The sequence below is a fragment of the Calidris pugnax genome, unplaced genomic scaffold, assembly GCF_001431845.1.
Source record: "Calidris pugnax isolate Ruff unplaced genomic scaffold, ASM143184v1 scaffold9, whole genome shotgun sequence".
Taxonomy (NCBI): Eukaryota; Metazoa; Chordata; class Aves; order Charadriiformes; family Scolopacidae; genus Calidris; species Calidris pugnax.
Window position 1 is genome coordinate 1302040 of NW_015090778.1, and position 20480 is coordinate 1322519.

Below are 20480 nucleotides of genomic sequence, written 5' to 3' on the forward strand. Positions count from 1 at the left end.
AAAAACAACAACCACCTGTGGGCAGAGGGAAAAAAAAGGAAAAGGAAAGTAGAGAACTGAAGACTAAGGGAGTAAGAGGATATGAAAACACACACTGAAGATGCAGGGGGTTTGTGTGCATTTTCTGGTTGGGGAGTGGGGGAGTGTTCTCCCTCCGATACCAAAGACTTGAGTGGAATAAGCAAGTGTAAAAATAACAGAAATTGAAAAACAGTAGTTTGATTCAAATCTACTGACGCACACACTAACCAGCACAAAATTCTTTCACACTGCAAATAAACAGTTGTGGGGGAAATTATATTAATGTTCAGGTATTTTTGCGATCGCTGAGGGGAATTTGCTACAAATTGTTTAAACCAGGGAAATATGAACTTCTCAAACAATATTCCCATGGAGGAGAATGCACACGCACTTGTATAAAAATAGCCTGACAGCGGTTTGGCAGAACCCCAAATCCTAGAGCTCCATAAAGAGATCTTACTCACAATATTTATCATAATGGCACGAAAGCAGTTCAGGCCAGAATAAAAGACCAACAAGTCCTGAAGAGAGCATCTTTATGCAAAAGCATCAAGTTTGATTTTCCTACATTAATGTGAATTTTGTTACAGATTAAGTCTCATTTTTCTGAGGATCTAAACTGTCCAGCAATCATTTTGACAGAGACAAACAGAAAACTGTTGTATGAGGTGGGAATAATAATTTGCAATCTGCTAAATCATACTGCGTTATGCTGCGCTACAATATGGGCACTGAACTGGTTTTCAAATTCCTGAAACATTAAAAAGCCCTCTTACAGGGTTTTACATATTAAGGACAATTACTTTGTGTGTTAATGAGCACAAGAAATACTTACCAAGTCATACAAAACATTAATCTACATTCATACAGACTTCTCTGCACAGTTCATTTCTTGCCTACAGCCAGTCTCATAAAACGTATCTCCTGGATAAAAGCACCAAAATCTAGTTTAAAGGTTCCTGAATAACAGCTAACATCTCAAAGAGCCCGCTTTAACACCAGCCAACAAAGAATATCAGGATCTTTACCAGCTTTCAAGTATCAAGGCAAACACATATGTGGGGTCTCAGCTCCCAATTAACAAGGACAGAACTGAAAGCTTGTCAAGATTTGTACTTGTAAGCTGTGGGTAACTCAGCTGGGCAGGCAGGAGTGCTCAGTCTGCATTCACAACAGCAAATAGAGACCACAACTCATACCATTCAAGGGAAATAAAAAAAAAATAAATAAATAAAAAGGAAAATCAAGATAGTATTAGGGCTGGGCATACAATTGCTGCCTGTATTCAGCAGAAGTTGGCTTTTACATCCCTTTTTTCTAACTTTTGAGTTACCCACAGATACACGGGGTTAGCGATCGATACACAATAGATGCTGCAGCACGTAACCAGTACCGTCTTAAATTCATGCAACCTTTGTGTTGTTACACAACTAGAGATGCACCTTCAGAAAGCTCAGGATGGATATAATATTTACAGAAATACAAGAAAGCATTCACAAATACTCTGATAAGCAAGTGATATCAAATAAAGGTTGCACCACTATTATTCTTCCGAGTGCCTCACCGTCAGACTGGTAACTAACCTGTAAAACTATCGGGTTAGAATATCAGCTTTTCTGGCAAAGGCCACAGTTTCTATTCAAAACTCCACACATGCACTAACAGGATCCAGCCCCTCTGATAAACCAGCCCTGGGGAACACAGGCACTGGCATCAAACGGTTTTAAAAGTCCCACCCTGCTTTACTTTTCCTCTTTCATGACTCTGGGCTACAAATTTTTTATTCCGACTGCACTTCAACAGAATAATTCAAGCAAATAAGAACTGCAGAGTCAAGCCCCCTGAAGCATCACCTTTTTAATATGACTTAGTTTAAGATCTCAGGTGTTCTATACCTTAACCTGAGAGGGGAGGTTGTGGGGAACTGCAAAAAGATGCCTAACAAAGGGCCCAGAGGGCTGGGGGGGCACAGACCAGGTTTGCAAGTAAAAATAAATAAAAATAATTTCATCTATATTTTAAAATACATAAACAAAACAATCAGCAAGTCAACTTCATAATACAAACCCAAATCTGGATTACAACTGCAGCCAGAGTTTCTTAGTGGTACTAACAGATTGATTAGTGTCAATTACCATTAAATGATATCATCAAATACCCCAGTACCAAAATTCTCGAAAGTTTGTTGATACTCAAATCAGACTAATTGTATTCGTATCCCTCTCATTACCAGTATTTTATAATAATTTAACAGTATTTTGTTTGTTAAATGGGGAAAAAAAATGTAATGCAGTTTTTTGAGATTGTATTGACAGGGAATTTAAAGACACAAAAAAGGCCTAAGCTGGGCAGAAGTTACCGTCACCTTGACTGGAAAATACATTTGTCTGCCAGAGGCCACTATCAAACATAAAATCCCCTGAGAGATATTCAGGAACAGCATGCCGGTAAAAAGCCTCCTCCTTCTGTACAGCTGTGACTCAAAAAGCTTCATTTCTCTAGCAGGCACTGCCAAAACGGTCTTCTCATAAAAATTTCTTTCTAATGGAAAGGGTAAATTTATCGTTTCCATTTTAGCTGTTACTTAAACCCTTTTGTATCAGCCAGCACAACACAAGGGAATGCACATTTGAGAAGGCCAGTAAGGAAGTCAGAAAAACCTAATGCATTAAAGAAGAAAAAACAACAACCACCTGTGGGCAGAGGGAAAAAAAAGGAAAAGGAAAGTAGAGAACTGAAGACTAAGGGAGTAAGAGGATATGAAAACACACACTGAAGATGCAGGGGGTTTGTGTGCATTTTCTGGTTGGGGAGTAGGGGGTGTTCTCCCTCCAATACCAAAGACTTGAGTGGAATAAGCAAGTGTAAAAATAACAGAAATTGAAAAACAGTAGTTTGATTCAAATCTACTGACGCACACACTAACCAGCACAAAATTCTTTCACACTGCAAATAAACAGTTGTGGGGGAAATTATATTAATGTTCAGGTATTTTTGCGATCGCTGAGGGGAATTTGCTACAAATTGTTTAAACCAGGGAAATATGAACTTCTCAAACAATATTCCCATGGAGGAGAATGCACACGCACTTGTATAAAAATAGCCTGACAGCGGTTTGGCAGAACCCCAAATCCTAGAGCTCCATAAAGAGATCTTACTCACAATATTTATCATAATGGCACGAAAGCAGTTCAGGCCAGAATAAAAGACCAACAAGTCCTGAAGAGAGCATCTTTATGCAAAAGCATCAAGTTTGATTTTCCTACATTAATGTGAATTTTGTTACAGATTAAGTCTCATTTTTCTGAGGATCTAAACTGTCCAGCAATCATTTTGACAGAGACAAACAGAAAACTGTTGTATGAGGTGGGAATAATAATTTGCAATCTGCTAAATCATACTGCGTTATGCTGCGCTACAATATGGGCACTGAACTGGTTTTCAAATTCCTGAAACATTAAAAAGCCCTCTTACAGGGTTTTACATATTAAGGACAATTACTTTGTGTGTTAATGAGCACAAGAAATACTTACCAAGTCATACAAAACATTAATCTACATTCATACAGACTTCTCTGCACAGTTCATTTCTTGCCTACAGCCAGTCTCATAAAACGTATCTCCTGGATAAAAGCACCAAAATCTAGTTTAAAGGTTCCTGAATAACAGCTAACATCTCAAAGAGCCCGCTTTAACACCAGCCAACAAAGAATATCAGGATCTTTACCAGCTTTCAAGTATCAAGGCAAACACATATGTGGGGTCTCAGCTCCCAATTAACAAGGACAGAACTGAAAGCTTGTCAAGATTTGTACTTGTAAGCTGTGGGTAACTCAGCTGGGCAGGCAGGAGTGCTCAGTCTGCATTCACAACAGCAAATAGAGACCACAACTCATACCATTCAAGGGAAATAAAAAAAAAATAAATAAATAAAAAGGAAAATCAAGATAGTATTAGGGCTGGGCATACAATTGCTGCCTGTATTCAGCAGAAGTTGGCTTTTACATCCCTTTTTTCTAACTTTTGAGTTACCCACAGATACACGGGGTTAGCGATCGATACACAATAGATGCTGCAGCACGTAACCAGTACCGTCTTAAATTCATGCAACCTTTGTGTTGTTACACAACTAGAGATGCACCTTCAGAAAGCTCAGGATGGATATAATATTTACAGAAATACAAGAAAGCATTCACAAATACTCTGATAAGCAAGTGATACCAAATAAAGGTTGCACCACTATTATTCTTCCGTGGCATATCAGAAACGAGTAGATGCTTTATTGTTCTGAATTCGGCAATTCAGGAAATATTCTTTTAATTCATCAGAGACGGAGATTTGGAGAGGCAAAACAGGGATGAAGAGCAGCACAAAGCCACTAAAGTAACTGAGTGGTTGGTAGACAGACAACAACCTGCCAGATGTATGAAGTAATGGCCATTTGCAGTTGTAAACCCGGAGTGGAGATGGGGAAGGGCAAATAGGAGGAAGGATAAATTTTCTAAGAGCCTGATTTAAAACACAGCTCTCAGACACATGTTTTACTGAACTGTAATTCACAGTATACAGTACAATATTCAAGCTATCAGCACACAGAACCTCAGACATCATAACCCATGAGTACGTCGCTTTCATCACTCATTCCTCTTCCCGTTCTAATTAGCTTGTGTTTGAGGAGAATCCATATGCTCTCTGTTCTTTACTAGAACACAACGCTTTTGAGTCTGCTTAGACTGAACAGACAAGACAGACAAATTACTGCCTCGACAGCAAAATACCCCAGAAACAAAATACATCTCACAAAATGCAGCTTCAAGCACAAATGTTATTTTACACGCTAAACTCTGACACTACTTGCTCTCAGTAGTTCAGCTGGATCATTTCAAATCCATCAGCAAAACCACTTGCCCTTTTACTTTTGAAGCAATTCTGGTTTTCTATTAATCCGTAAGGACACAGAAGTCCTACACATTCTTGGATACTAAACCATTTATGCCCCTCTCAAAGCCTCCTGACCCTAAAACAATATTCTATTTACAAATGGGTACAATACAGCTTGTTTACGCCTTCACAACAAATCTAGTTTACTACTCCTACCCAAAATAACGCACACAAACACACACACACAAAACACCATGACCTCACCTTCAGTATTTCAGGTTCTTTGATGTCTAGAGCTCCTGTATTCCATTGCTTTTTCATACTTTTATGCCATGTGAGATATTCACGAGTACGTGGAGTAAGAAGCCAAATCACACAGACAGCTATCATAAATCCAAGGGCCATTCCAAATAAGAGTCCACTTAAGTAGCCAGGGAGAGGGGTAATAAAGTAAGCATAGACTAACAGTGTTAAGAAGTATAAAGTTTTCACTGGTATTTCAGGCTGTTGCACATACAGATTATTTTCATCTTCACTACCAAGCATAGTACCATTTTCCTCAGTCGTCTCAGGATCGAGTAAAGTTTCGGTAGGTTTATCAGTTTTGCTTTCATCATCTAGCAAGGAAAAGTCTTCAGAATACAATTCACAAAACTCCTCATCCTCTCTGCTTGCCAGTGCAGACAACGAACATTTTTCAAGTACGAGTGAAGTTTTCGAACTCACGTCCTTTGTGCTTGCAGACTGAGAGCTTTTGGTCTCTGCCTCTTTTGCATGTTCCTCAGCCACCTTTGACTGATCGTTCTTATTCAGGTTAGAGTCACTTCCATAGAAGTCCCCTTCAGAGTCACATTCTTCTTCCTTAATGCTGTAGTTGTTATTGCTTTCCAAATGGCCATTCAAACTGGAAAGGTTTGAGAGTTCTGAAGCACTTGAAGATAAGGCTTTGGGCCTGTGGCTACTACTTTCATCACCCATTATTTTACTGAGCAGCTGAAAAGGCTCATAGATTACTTCAGAAAGGCGTCTTTTAGTATCTTCAATTTTAGCCTCCATTTCAGGTACTTTAAAAAAGGAACGAGTGTCAGAGGGAGATGTTAATGGAGATGAGGGGGCAGTTTTAGAATCACCACCTGTAGCTCGAGGTTGAGTGAACTGTTTGAACAGATGCAAGTTCAGTTTCGAGTCGGGTGGTCTGTAAGACACAGCTTCAGATTCTTGTTTAGAAGTATCTGTAGACAGAGATTTCACTAAGGTTTTCATTAACTGTCTATGTCGCATCGGAGGGGTGGGTTCTTTTGGTTCCACATCTGTTGAAAGGGACTTGACTAAACCCTTAAAAGGCTTTGAACTAGAAACTGTGGATGATCCACTAGAGCAGACAACTGACCTGGAAGGGGATGAGGATGGGGAAGACGACAGGCTGGATTTCTGTTCCACTGGTGGTGGTGCATCTGATAAGCTAACTGTATGGCATGAGTGTGATGATGGAGACAGGACTAGTGGCACTGCACTGAATATTTGGGATGCGGAAGGAGGATCCAACAGCTTTACAGTCTCTGCAGTTGGCAGAACTGCAGGCGATGAGGACAGTAGTGATGCAGAGTTGGCCATGTTAAGCGAGGTAGCCGGACCAGAAAAATCATGGCCAGTATGCTCAAAGCAGAGGTCTTCCTTGGCTTCAAGTGCTGTTACAATGCTTTGGTCATCTAGTTCCTCATCAAGAAATTCCTTAAACTCCTCTTCCTCCTCTTCTTCCTCCTTCCCAAATGCAGAGAAATGAATAGTGATGGTTTCTCGGGAGACAGATCGTTGGACCTGCACTTTTGGTGCTGACTGCTTTGAGGACATTTCACCAGTTTTCTCTGCATGGCTACTGTTCTGACTTGTCATTGCAGGTCCCAGAGATGTGTCAGAGTCTGTGAAGAAAACGTAATACTATGTTAAATGCATTCTTTCCCCAGTCAAACACCCTTATTTTCAAGCATTAAGCCAAACACAAGAGACCAGTAATACGCAACAGGTCAGTCAGTTGGAAATTAAAGCACTCTGGATGCTCCTCATCTCACTTGATTTAAAGCTATCTACTCAAATTACAGACTGTTACTAAAGAAATTGACTGTAGATTTATTTCACAGCATAAAACATACCATTTTTTAATTAATACCCCTTTCACATCTACTTAACCACCTCATTCTTAGTATCATTAAATGCAAGAACAGACAAGGAGAAAAACATGCTTTAGGACAGTTGGCAATTGTGGATAGGCATGGAGAGCATTACCACATCCTCTTAGATGATCTTGAAGGAAGATTCTGACACAATTTTAGGTTTCTACTCACACAAGAAAAAACAAGCAGAAGATACTTACGCTCAAAATTACAGATCTAGGTTACTGTTTGCTCGTTAATATACTTCTACATAGCACAAAATGACAATATTAAGAAGTGCTGAGCTGTTAAAATTACCTTCAAGTGTTCTGAAATGATAGTTCATCTCTGATGCACCACCTTCCTATTTTCCTCACTAGATGCACTTCTGAGTTCCAGAAGCCCCATCCCACCCCAGCACATTGAAATTCTTCACTCCTAACTCTCAATTCCTTCTACGTATAATAACTAATGGTTTCTATTTCTTTCAAATAAAGTAAATTTGAAACTCAAAGCAGGGTCAGAAATATGTAAATGTCTTCATATGTGGGACAGCACCTTCTCTCTTGTATGCCTGTTTGAACTGGTCTAGAGGAAGTAGAGATTTAAATTGTATTTTATCATGTGTGTTACCATGGTTTACGGTTGGACTCTTAAGGGTCTTTTCCAGTCTAAACAATTCTATGTAATCTTTGTCCTTCCACGTTTTGCAAGCTATGGACAAATGATCAGGATAGACAATACTCCAATAATTGCAGGCAAAACAAAACATAAATGGACAGAACTTAAATTTAAAGGTTACCCTCCTGAATTCCAGGACTAGACACCCTTTACAAATGTGTTTTAGCAGAATCCCACAGCAAGATGAAGTTGTTTCAAACATTTCAGTAACGGATAGTATCAAACTACCTGTTGTCAAAAAGACAGGAGTCAGACTTCTGCAGATACAGCATGTTCAAGATCCACCTCAGATAACGTATATACCCAAATAATTTATAACTGCTAGCAGTTTTGCTGTAAGAATGTGTAAGGACACTTCAGTAGAGGCAACTGTTCTCACTGATATAGCAATAGTACTTTTTGAGGAGGCAACTGTTCTTCTCACTGATATAGCAATAGTACTTTTTGAAAATACTGATCTCTCATCAGATCCGTGCATATTGGCTGCTCATGTAACAGACACACTAACACACCTGCCCGTTACACCAGTTTTATCTACACATCACCTCATGCGTTGTATTGACCCATGAAAGCAAACTTAGCATATCTTTACATGGAGGGGAAATATCACACATTTAAACCAAGACACAAAGATGGATCAGGAATTACAAGATTAGGTCTGTCCTTCCGGCTGTGAGGCAGCACTTTATCTTCATTGTCAAGGCAGCAAGTTTACCACTTCAGTAACTGAATTATTTTTCAGAAGCTGTTAAAATGCTGTAATCAAACTGTCAAGCTGAATTAATGAGAGGCCTTTGCTGACGTTTAAAGAGCCGTTCAGAAGAATGATTATGGGGTGGTGAAGAAATGTGCACTTCACAGTTGTGATATCAGATTGTATCATCCACCAAGCTGGTGCCACCTGGTCGCCATCATCTTCCTGCTAAAGGCTGTAGCCCTTTATACTTCACTAATGGGGCTGTTCACGTAAACATTTTTTAACCTGTCAGTAAAGTGAGCTGGGTTAAACTTTTTAAAATAGCAGATCTTTGCTATCCTGCTTATCCAGTAATGTTGGAACAGAAATTAGTATCTGTCCACAACTTTCTACTCACTATAGTTGTCCATTTTACGGCTCCTAAATTGTTGACTGGTTTATTCCTTGCTTCTTCTAGCATTTGCAGCCTGCCCAATCAGGTTGTACAGAAGGAGCTGGACTCTATCCTGCTTCATTCAAAGCTTCCAGAAATTTTAATTTCAATTTTCAGTCCCAGTTCTACTGCGTACATCATGAAGCCATTTTGGGTCCAAAGAACCAAAAGCAGCTTTCAACCCTAGTCATGCTTTCACTCGACACCTAACCATTTTTCAGACAAACTGCTTAAGAGAACAAATTCTGCCTCATGATCGGGTTCTGGCTTCAGCTTTTATCACTGAACTGTTTTCTTCTGGCCTCCCCAAAATCCATCCGACAAATCAAAGTAGCAGTGTTAAATGGAGAACCTACTTTCAGTGATAGATGTGTACCTCCAGCCCACTTAGGACTCAGCAGATTGTTAACTTTCCTGCCATATCGGTGGGTCAACTAGTTATTTACCCCAGTAGTAAGAACTCTCAGATATTCCAAAGTTTAGATACGCACTTATCAGTCATAAGTATATACAACTTGTTGAGCGTTAGAGTTGGTAAGAAACTTGGTCTTTCATGCCCCTGTTGGATTAGCACACTTGAGAAGCACCAGTACACAGAATCCATGCTTCCCACGGATACAGTTCCACTTCATGTAGTTCAAACTGCAAATTTCTCAATTTTTTTTTTAGATAAATGCACCCAAATTGCTTTTGAAGAGGGAACAATCTCCTACCAGACAAAATATGCATCCAACCCTATTTCTATTTCCCTAGTGCTGGACCACCAGCTATCACACATCTCTCACATTTTGTGCCAGTTGTGAAATTGCAAGACTAGCAAACCAAAATTTGAAAGTATAAAAATCCCCTACACATCTTCCAGGACATTAAGCTATTACAACACTATACAAAGGGAAAAAAACCCAACCAAAAACCACACAACAAAAATCCCACACCCAAGAGCTGCACTTGCACACAGTCTGTTAGCATCAGCTTGAAACATCTGACCCTCTCTCTTCTCCCCATTCGGCACCAACCGTGCATCAATAATTTAACAACACAGCAGAAAAATATTAACTACTCCCCTCAGCCCCAAATAACATTTCTCGTGTGTTATCTTCGATCAGCTGGGAATTCATGGGTTTGGTTAGCTCTTTAGCACACTATGTTTACACTGTACAGTTAATTACCTTGTGTTTAAACACCAGTTGCCATGTTGTGCTAATGCAGTGCTAATTACCTGAAACAGATGAAGTTTACTTGCACACACCAAATGTACTGATAAAAGATTTTACTGCATACTGAACAAGCAGGACTTTTTTTTACAGCACGATTAACTAGTTCACACAGAAAGGAAGGAAATTCTTGATTAGCCAATATTTGCCTACCCTTAAACATGTTACTATACCATGAATTATGTCTTATAAAAGCACATTCTTAAATCAGCACTATCAACGGGGCAGCAGTAGAACATCAACGCAGTCCAACTGCTTGCACTTTGGCATCCTCAGCCCACGACCTACAAGATAACTCTGTAGTATCCAATGCCCTCAACATCTGGCCCAAGCAATATCTCAGCTGGGGGGACTGGTTGCCAGAACCAAGCATTTCTATTTGGGCAAATAAACATTTTTAGCTTTCCTTTATCTTGCGGGCACTTTCTAATCAACCCTCTTAATAGGCCAGTTTTGCTACAGTTTTTCCATGGTTTTCCCAAGCACAGCTGTTCAACGCTGTGTCTTGTATTAAATTTCCAAACAATTGTTACATTAAAAAAAAAAAAAAACCAGCGTACCATACAGAAGAAATGCTGTAATGTTATTTACTTAAGAGAGCACATAAGCTTAGGTCAACAGCAGATATTTCATTACAGGCATTCTGAATACCAATTCTGATGGCAATAGTAGCGCTCTCTCTACGTTATTCCAAGCTTTTGGCCGCTCTGACCCCTCTCAACACACCAGATATCCCACTGCGAGTCATTCCTCCTGCACAAACACCAGAGAGGGGAGATTTTCCCCTGCTCAGGGCAGGCCCATGTTTCCAATACATTCCTGAGCACAATTTCACTTTTTTACTGTGAAGCATTTCAGCTTTTCTCTTTTTTTTTTTTTTCAAAATAGATGTTGAGAAGCTTTTCCACAGCAAATACAACACCAACATCCCTGACTTCTTCCACTGCTACCACTACTGACAGCTCTTCCACTACATGTTCCGTTTGGACCACAAAGATACTTCATCAGGTTCTTGAACCACATGTTTTTACCCCTTAAATCATTCTAACAGATCCATTTCTTACAGCTTTCCAGCTATGCTTTCCTCCCTCATTGCTTCCTATTTTCCTACTCCTCGTCTCCTCTCCCACCTGTTGGAAGACCCGGTGTTCCCGGCCTCCCCGTTTGAAGGAGCACAATTCCAAACTAACCGTTTGCAGATTACATCAATACCTGCAGAGACATGTTTTATTGATCCTTCTTTTGAAAGCCACACTGTCCCCCATCTTCCCTGGATGCCTCTAGGTTTTTGTGTTGTTGATTTTGAAGCTCTATTTATTGTGGCCTGAGCCACGATCTTACATCCTCAGGCTTCAAATGGTTCAAACAAACCTGGAAGGGAAGGAGGCTGCTCGGAAAAGAACTCCTTTCCCCCAAAGGTTTGACTTTGGATGCTTTTGCCAACTAAGTCTGCCACTTCCCCTTCTTCTGTTAAAGCACTGCACCCCCATCGCCCACAAAACAGCAGTTTATAATCCTTACCCACAGGTATTGCTTTAAAAAGTGCACTTTAAAAAGTGCAACAACAACAACAGGAAAGAGCAACAACTGGTTGCAGATTACATCAACACCTGCAGAGACATGTTTTTATTGATCCTTCTTTTGAAAGCCACACTTAACCGTTTGCAGATTACATCAATACCTGCAGAGACATGTTTTATTGATCCTTCTTTTGAAAGCCACACTGTCCCCCATCTTCCCTGGATGCCTCTAGGTTTTTGTGTTGTTGATTTTGAAGCTCTATTTATTGTGGCCTGAGCCACGATCTTACATCCTCAGGCTTCAAATGGTTCAAACAAACCTGGAAGGGAAGGAGGCTGCTCGGAAAAGAACTCCTTTCCCCCAAAGGTTTGACTTTGGATGCTTTTGCCAACTAAGTCTGCCACTTCCCCTTCTTCTGTTAAAGCACTGCACCCCCATCGCCCACAAAACAGCAGTTTATAATCCTTACCCACAGGTATTGCTTTAAAAAGTGCACTTTAAAAAGTGCAACAACAACAACAGGAAAGAGCAAGCCAGGCCAACACTGCACACTGCCTGGGAAGAGAAAACATGCCTCCTTTCCTACCGAGCTACAAGGTGGCACTGCATGGGAGCTGAGGATGTGTTTTACCCAGGTGACAACACGTCTCCACCACACCGTGATGTACCAGCTGATGAACAGGGACACCCAGGGAGAGACCAGCTGTTGGGCAGCGCTGGGTCAAGCTCGGGCACAACACCTTTTGTAAGTGCCACTACAGCGACACGTGCTCTTACCTACACCAGGAATGACTAATTGGGAGTGTTTCTAGACACTCCAGGCACCCAAGCAATCCATCTCCTCCCCAACAGTGTATACAGACCCCTCCAGACTTGGCAAACCCTCCTTCTTGTCCCTGCAGCAGACAAACATGCCCCCCACTCCTTCTACTCAGCCTCAGAAACCACCTACTTCACAGCACTGAGAAAATACATAGTGCCTGCCTTAGACAATTCTACTATCAACTTTATCTATAAAGCAAAGCAATTATTTTCACACTAACAATTTAGAAAGTGATTCAACCAATCCACAAAGCAGCAAACCGGGAACTAAGTTAAAAGAACAGGTCAAAGTTGCATATACCACACTTATTTTATTCACCCATACCCAGTTCAATTTAGCCAGATTTACTAATTAAAAGTAAGGGATACCCAGTAGAGCAATTCAATATTTTTTGTAATCATGCAGTTGGAGAAACAGGACTGATTGGGTAACTCAATTCATATATATTGCAACAGCCAACCATTCCAATCACATTGCTATTACTTAATGCAACATCTACACCAGGGGGAAAGGGTATGCTGTATTTAGTACAATGCTTTCATAAAAATCTGCAGCAAGGTTCAAAACTTGTCAGGGTATTTTCCCTTCTTGTTGCTAATAAACACAGACTGTTTTCCACAGAACAGAAATTCCATTCCTGCTAAGTGAGAAAAAGTCTTACAGATTATTAAAAAGCATTGTAATACTTTCCCCTGTATCTGTCAGTTGGGTCAGAAGAACAAGCCCTAAATACTATTCAGGAAGCCACTAATTTGATTATTGATAATGCCACAATTTGACTTCATGCAGATTGCCATCGCTGTTCAAAGGCAAAGATGTTTCAGACTGGTCACGTCCCTGCTTTCCCAATAATTCTTCTGTGCCACCAGTTCCAACAGGCACCCCCTGCTTTGGCAAATTGCCATCACCGAGACTGGGGGAAATAGTGCTTCTTTAGGACTAATGGGACTTATTATTATTTTGAGTTACTCGATCGTCATTTCCAAGTGTCAGACTGAAGACAGATATATGATTCATACTTCAAATCTATCCTCCATTTGGTAGAAGTAGTAGTGTATTTATTTAAGCCTATCTTTACAACATCTATGTGGTATAACAGAAGAGCTACAGAAGATCTTACATTAACATAGATAGAACCACCTTAGTGCATTAAGCCACTGTTCCCAAATGAGGATAGAAGCACGCTAAATCTTCCCCAGTTTGGGAATATCTGCACAAGCCGATGCGAAATTCATACTTGCTCTCTGAAATTATAGTTTTCAGTTGACTCACTAGAGACTTAGCCAGTATCTTCCTTCTAACACCAAGGGTTATGGGAGGACCATTGCTATTCTTTATAATTATTTAAAATAAATAACAGAGCTATCAGCATCAGACAAAATTCCTTCTGTTAAAAGCTAGAAGTCTTCATTTCAGGCCCTTCAAAACAAAGCACAATATTATCCTTATCAGTTACAGTCTTATTTAAGCAATGTTTTAAATCATCAGAAGTTTACATCTCCAATAATCTGTTACCGCTTTCCCCCAGTGGTGGCCTAGAAAGCCAATTCCCCCGTATTTAGCCCAGAATGATCTCACTGAAGCAGAGATGGCAGCTACTGGGACATTATCTGTCATGTAAATTTCATCTCATTCAGCAGATTTACACCATACAAAAGAGGGTACAAAAAAACCAAACTTCAACATCCTTTCCTATCCCCATGCAAATTTCTTATTATGACAAATTAAATTCCCCTGGCATCTTCACAAGTTAATGTATTCCATGGTTAACACCTATTATTCCTTTGACATCCACTAGTCATTACTTTTAAATGAACTACACAGAAAGGACCGGTAATTACCATCACACAATCACCCTGTGAAATCTTTGTGTCAGGGCTCCAGTTACCCAGCCTAAAGGTAATACCTTACAGCTCACTTTCCAACAGGATAAGAAGGAAGTTTTGCTTCACCTTTCAAGCTCAGACAACCAGATTTCAGATACGGGGCGGGGGAAAGAGGAACAAAAATCCAATAAAACACATTTCAAATCTAAGCAGAAATGAAAAATTTTATATCAGTATCAAGTACTACAAAAAGAATGTGTTCAACTGAAGTCAAATCTAGGATTCCAGCCAAAATAGCTCATGCCACTCACTATGTACTATAGTATACACACATACACCTTCCACAGCACGTACCTCTGACAGAGGTCAACCAGGTTACCACAACTAAGCTGGTTAACAGCTAAAATACCTCCATCAGGAGTTCTGTGAGCCTCGTTCAAAAAAAAAAAAAGATTATATTTTTATGCAAATGCCTTTAAGGTAAGAAAAATCCAAGTAAAATAACCTACATTTAAGTACACTTAGGGATACTTAAATGAAAGATCCTAAGGAAGATTTTAAAGTATTGTCAATAAGATGATACTTTTAATGAAAACTATAAACCCAAAGAGAGAAATAAGAGCAGGTGTTTACTGAAGTCTGGGACAGAAAGATCAAGTAAAATTGCAATGGCAAATAAGGAATCTTCAAAATTACTGGAATTATTTTTGAAGACAGGCACTGGTAATAAGGCCCTTAATACAAGCTTGTATTTACAATGCTTCAAAAATAATCAAATAAAAAATTGTTTAATGTTAGCTAAGCAAGTCTATTCTACATTAACATTTTCCCCAAAGACCTAAGAAAGGTCAGCTACCCTATTAGTTTCTCTGCCTTCACCGATAAAAGATTAATTATTTTTTCCTATTCTCCATCAGTGACATATCACATCAAAAACTTCATAAAGCTGCCCTACAGTTTCATTTTGACAAATACTAAGGTAAGTAGTCAAATGTTGCCCAGAAACTCAGAAAAAATTAACTTTTTCCTATTTAATGCTTTTCCTAAGACTAAAGTGATATTTATAAGAAATTAAGCACTTACCCTAACAGAAGAAAAGAAGTTACATCAAAGCTTGAAACCAAATACACAGTAACTCACAGAAGAAGAGTAAGCAGTGGGTAGTGAAGAGTCACTTTATTTTGCTACATATTGTGACATTTATTCTTTTAAAATCAAGACCATACAGAAACACAGAAACACTAGCAGCTTTCTGCAAAGAGAGCAAATCACAGTTGCAGGACAGGCTCCTTGTCCTTCTGGCCCTTAACCGAAGGCCACGTTCACAGAAGGATGCCTGTGCTCCGCTGGACTTCAGAAGGATGGCACGGTCCCAGAAGGACTCGACTCCACCAAAGCAAGACGCATCCTCACTCGATTAAGAACAGGGCAGCAGTAGATCTGCTAGAGTGTGAGACAGAAACCTAGCTGGCAAAGCAGAGAGTTAGCACATTGCTTCCAAGCTGGCAGAGCTGGGAGCTGAAGCCTGTCAACGCTGAGGCAGGAAGGACTTCTGCAGTTCAACCGACCTGATGACACGCCGAGAGAGGCTCCCACTTTCCCATCCTACCAGCGTAGCACTTGTCAATCGCTATAGGTCAAATTTTATTTTGCAACAGAACTGCTTCTCTGAATTTCAAAGGCAATGCCAGAAAAGGTATGGAGTGAGTATCGGTAACGTTAGCTGCAAGTTGAGCCCAGAAACTGGTTCTTCATGTGCAGCTCTTCAAGAGTTCAATTTCAACACAACCTCTACTAATGTTTGCTCCCCAACCAATGGCAATACCACTGGGGAAGCTCCTCAACACTCTATTACACATGTTAGTAAAGCACTGTGAAAGGAGCTGTTGTAATAACAAGAAGTCACTTTTACCATATAGCCAACTCATAACCTATTATTTTTTTTCCAGATTGCTCACACACTTTCAATGTTGTGTTCCTCTGCTCTTTGCAGTAGACACAAACTGCCCCAGAGTGTAATTTCATTAAAGGAGGTTTACTCCCAGTTGGCACAATGAGAACAAACGAAAACTCCTCCACATTATACTTTCTCCATTCATGCATTCTCCTCCTATGAAGACTTTATTCTTGTTTCTTTATCATTCATAATTGCAAGCAACAAGTAGCATCTTTTCCTTCCAAAGCACTCAGCATTGAACAGTTCAAAGGGACCTTTTACTAGTTCCCTAATTCCCACAAGAGAACAAAACAAAATAATAACACAACCACAACCAACCACACACACATACACCCCGGCCCAGATTTTGGAGATTTTGTCATTTCCTATATCATATACTGCTGTCTTTAAGAAGTACATTCAAATACTTATTTTTCCCGTTAACTAGTTGCTGGCATCAAAATTAGCCAAATGACCTAATTTGGTCATGAGTGAGAAGATAAATGCCCCAGAAAAACAAAGGTTTACAGACCTAGATCTGAAACTCCTGCAGTAAGGGATTTAGAAATAAACGCATTAAAACCAGAGCATACTCACAGAGAAAGGGGCAAACTTTTGTCACAGTCTAAAGCCAGCTTTTTCTGCTTTTCTAATAACGCTGTACTACCTGCCTGAAGCATCCTCTTCAGAGTCACCCTGACAAGCCAAAGGGGAGTGAAAAAAACCACTGGCCTGTTAGCAATCCTAAGCAATAAATATAAAACTGCTGGGTTTGTTCTCTTTTAAACAGGAGGAGAGACTAAATCAGAATTTGTTGGTGCTGCAGAAGTTCTGCAACTTGACAGAAAATGTTTTATTATTACAAACCATCAAAAGCTTACACATAAAATTACATCCTATCGAGACGGTAAATGGTAAGGTAGAAAATAAAACTATGCAACATTGTAACTCCCTCTTCTCTCGGTGGAAAGAAAGAAAAAAAATCAACTCCTCATTAATCTGCTGAAAGATTATCTAAAACCTCTGCAGATTAGTCCACAGTTGAAAATGCTGTCCGCATCACCGATTAAATTAAAGGTCACTATAAAATCTTTAGGGGAAATTTTGACTGAGTGACTTATAGAAAAGCATGTTTCCAAAATGAAGTAAAACAAGCTGCCTTGAATCCTAAATTAAAAAGGACTTAGTAGAATTCTATTACAGGCTTATTTTTCCCAACAATTCCAATGCACATCAATAGGTAAAACTGCCTACAGGTACCATGTGAGTGTTCAGGGACTTTTTTTACATTTACATTCATTTCACTAACAAAAAAATTCAGTCAATATTCAGAGCAACTGCAAGGTGAAAACAACCATCAAAACACCTTCACATGAGAACAGCAGAAAAGATATTAAAAATAAATATGCTTGTCTACATGAAGCTAAACACAGACACACAAATGAGCAGCACCACTTAATAACTCAAACTAGGGCCCCAAGTAAAATGTAGTTATGAAAGATCATTATAAAAAAAAAAAAAGGAATAGGATCTTTGCAATACTGCACACATTGAATGATCCCTATTCTCTACCAGCAAAGCCCTCACAACTTCACGGTCACAAGTGTCAGCAGGACTCTTTGCCACCCTGCATTGCCACACACCTGTGAATGTGTCTTTGCACGTGTGTTGGGAATGGATGGGTCAATGTCTCCGCTAAAAGAAAATGTCTGTGTTGTTGCCTACAGAAGGTTACCCACATACACTGACATCTGTTGGGTTATTTTACCAAGGTAACTTCAGCCAGAAGCAAGCACATTATCTCCAGCTCTTCCAATGCAGCCAGGTCATTGCTGTTGCCTTTGCAACCACTCTAGACCCTGTCAGAAGTGCAAGAAACATAGAACTCCCTGTAGAAATGTGGATGACTTCACATGCCTGGGACCTTGGCACGCCCCAGGCACAATGCAGTCATTATCCGAGGATTATCTGGTTTCTGATCTTTCTCATCCTCCAGCTCTGGTGGTACTTTTTCAACTTTTGGATCCCCAGGCAGTTGGCAACAAAACAAGAACAACTAATCACAGCAAAGCTACTTTCAGAAAGCTTAAATTGTCTATGGGAAGGAGGGCTACATCTGCATTTAATACAAATAAAAACGTGTCCATACCTAACTAGAAGTATAGTTGTACTTAACACATGAAAATTAATTGACCTAAGGTACCTAAAAATACATAGCAAGCTACAGCTATTAACATAGGGAACTACTGTTAGAGGGCATGTTGGTTACATTTGTTAAATTCCTTGCATCTCATCTACCTAAAGAAAGCAAAAAGCGTCCTTAATAAATGCAGAAAATGCATTGCAAATAGAACAGAACAGGATTTCTCAAAAGTTTTTGCAAGCACAATCCCTAGAGGGTCCAAAGGATAGAAAAAGCTTAGGTAAAGGTCAATAAACAGGACTTCATAACATGTAAGTCTTTCCAGAGTTGCAATCGAGTTTGAGAAGTGGTGGGACAGAAGTAATTCTAAAGTAATTCAACCCAGAAGCCAGACTGTTCCACAAGGTTTCTTAAAAAAAAATATATGTTCCGAACACTTAGAGAGGCAAGTCTTGCCAATAGCTCTATGCCAGTCATTGAGTAGCTTTGCCTGTCGCTGGATTCCATGAAAAATTAATGGAGAAAAGCATTACCAGCATTTCAGGCTACCTGGAAACTGCAAAGGCAAGAAACATAAACCAGCACGACACAAACAAAAAAGCTCTTTGTGATCTGATTTTGGAAGGAAATGGCTTATGGACTAGATTTTCAGATTTTTCTGAAAGCCCTGAGCCGGTAATCATGTTATTTTGCGTCTCAACATTATTAGGAGGGTGAGAAAAATTTTGCTTTAACTTACCTCACTACGGAGTAGTGTTCACACAGCACTTTGAACAAGTAAGATCATACAGAATCACTAACTTCTTAAAACAGCAATAGCAAAGACTAAGAACCAAGTTAAAGCAGCTGAAGAATCACACAACCCATCTTATTCTAGCAACAAGCCTGCAGAGATCATAAACCACTAATAACAGCTTCTCTGCTTTAAATTCCTTTAACGTCTTATTCATAGAAGGATCCATAGAAGGTTAGCAAAACGTAAAGTCAGCTCTGAGGAAACCTTGTCCTAAGAATAGCAGGAAAACAAAACGTCAAACTCAGAATTGGCGAATACCAGGCATCTCTCTCTGCTTAAGGCAACGTGCATCTCATTTCATTCAGATTTATGTTCAACTCAAAACCCTAGAAACTAAAATGCAAAAGTTCAGCAGCCTTGCAGCCTTCCGACTGGAGGATGCAGTGCAGAGCAATGAGGACAGGAGAACCTCCAAGATACTGGACTAAAAGAGGTCCCTGCCAAAACCAGGCTACTAAAATCAAAGCCACTAGCCTGATTTGCATTCCCTTCCATTTCTTGCACGAAGCACAGAAGAGAGCAATAGTTAATGGATCAGTTTAATGCATTAAAGCTTTCTGGTGGTTTCTGTGTTGTTGTTTTTTCTTTTATTTTTTTTTCCCAAAGAGTGATTGAGGTAACTCCTATTTCTAAAAGCTGCAATACATTTTAATTGCAACATATGCTAGATGAATTACAGATTGCCTGACCTTAACAGCTGCTTTACAGGCTTGACTCTTCCTGAAATCAACTGAGTCAGAAAATGATGAGTACCTCCCACAACATATTTTTTTAATCCCAATTGCTAAGAAACTACGGCAGGTAGATACATGAAAGAAAAACAACTTCGCCAGCAATCTGAATTAACAGGATCATTTTACATAAAAGTAGATACAAAGCCCTGTATTTCTCACAAGAAAAAAAGAGTCAGTACACTGTGATGACCAAGTGAGGTAATTATGCACCTTAAAGCCCTTTTGTTCACACCCCTAAGCAACAAGAATATGAGCGGATCCTTCCTGCTCTGCTTTTCTCTCTCAAAATGTGAGCACCATTAACGCATCCAGAAAGATAATTTGTCACATGAATACTCTCAAAAAAAAGTAAACAAAATAAGATTGGAAAGAACACAAAGTGCTCTACCTTTTTTTTTTTTTCCCCAGCAGCATGGATCTGTCCCAACGTGGTCTTTCACTGCGTGAATCAGGCCACAAACAAAATAAAAAATATGTCTCTAAAGGGTTTAAGTTAATCAACAGTTTTCTCAAGTTTTCAGCATTCCTTGAAAAGTGTTCTCACTGCCTCTGGTGAAAGAGTTTCCGAAGGTCAACAATGCAGAAAGCAGCACAGCCATAACTCTTTCTCTGTCAGTTCAGAAAG

General features: G+C 39.7%; 1 protein-coding gene across 3 annotated transcripts in view; it reads right to left on the bottom strand.

Annotated features, from left to right (window-relative positions):
* The window catches only part of TEX2 (testis expressed 2), a 54641-nt gene that overhangs the window by 24635 nt on the left and 9526 nt on the right, over positions 1–20480 (bottom strand). For 2 of the 3 annotated variants that reach the window (XM_014953056.1, XM_014953065.1), the window contains exon 2: positions 5166–6820. In XM_014953056.1, the coding sequence (XP_014808542.1) occupies positions 5166–6794 (1629 nt within the window). In that variant the 5' untranslated portion in view covers positions 6795–6820. Of the gene's footprint in view, positions 1–5165; positions 6821–20480 lie in introns of those variants that run through there. The other variant, XM_014953048.1, reaches the window with a different exon arrangement.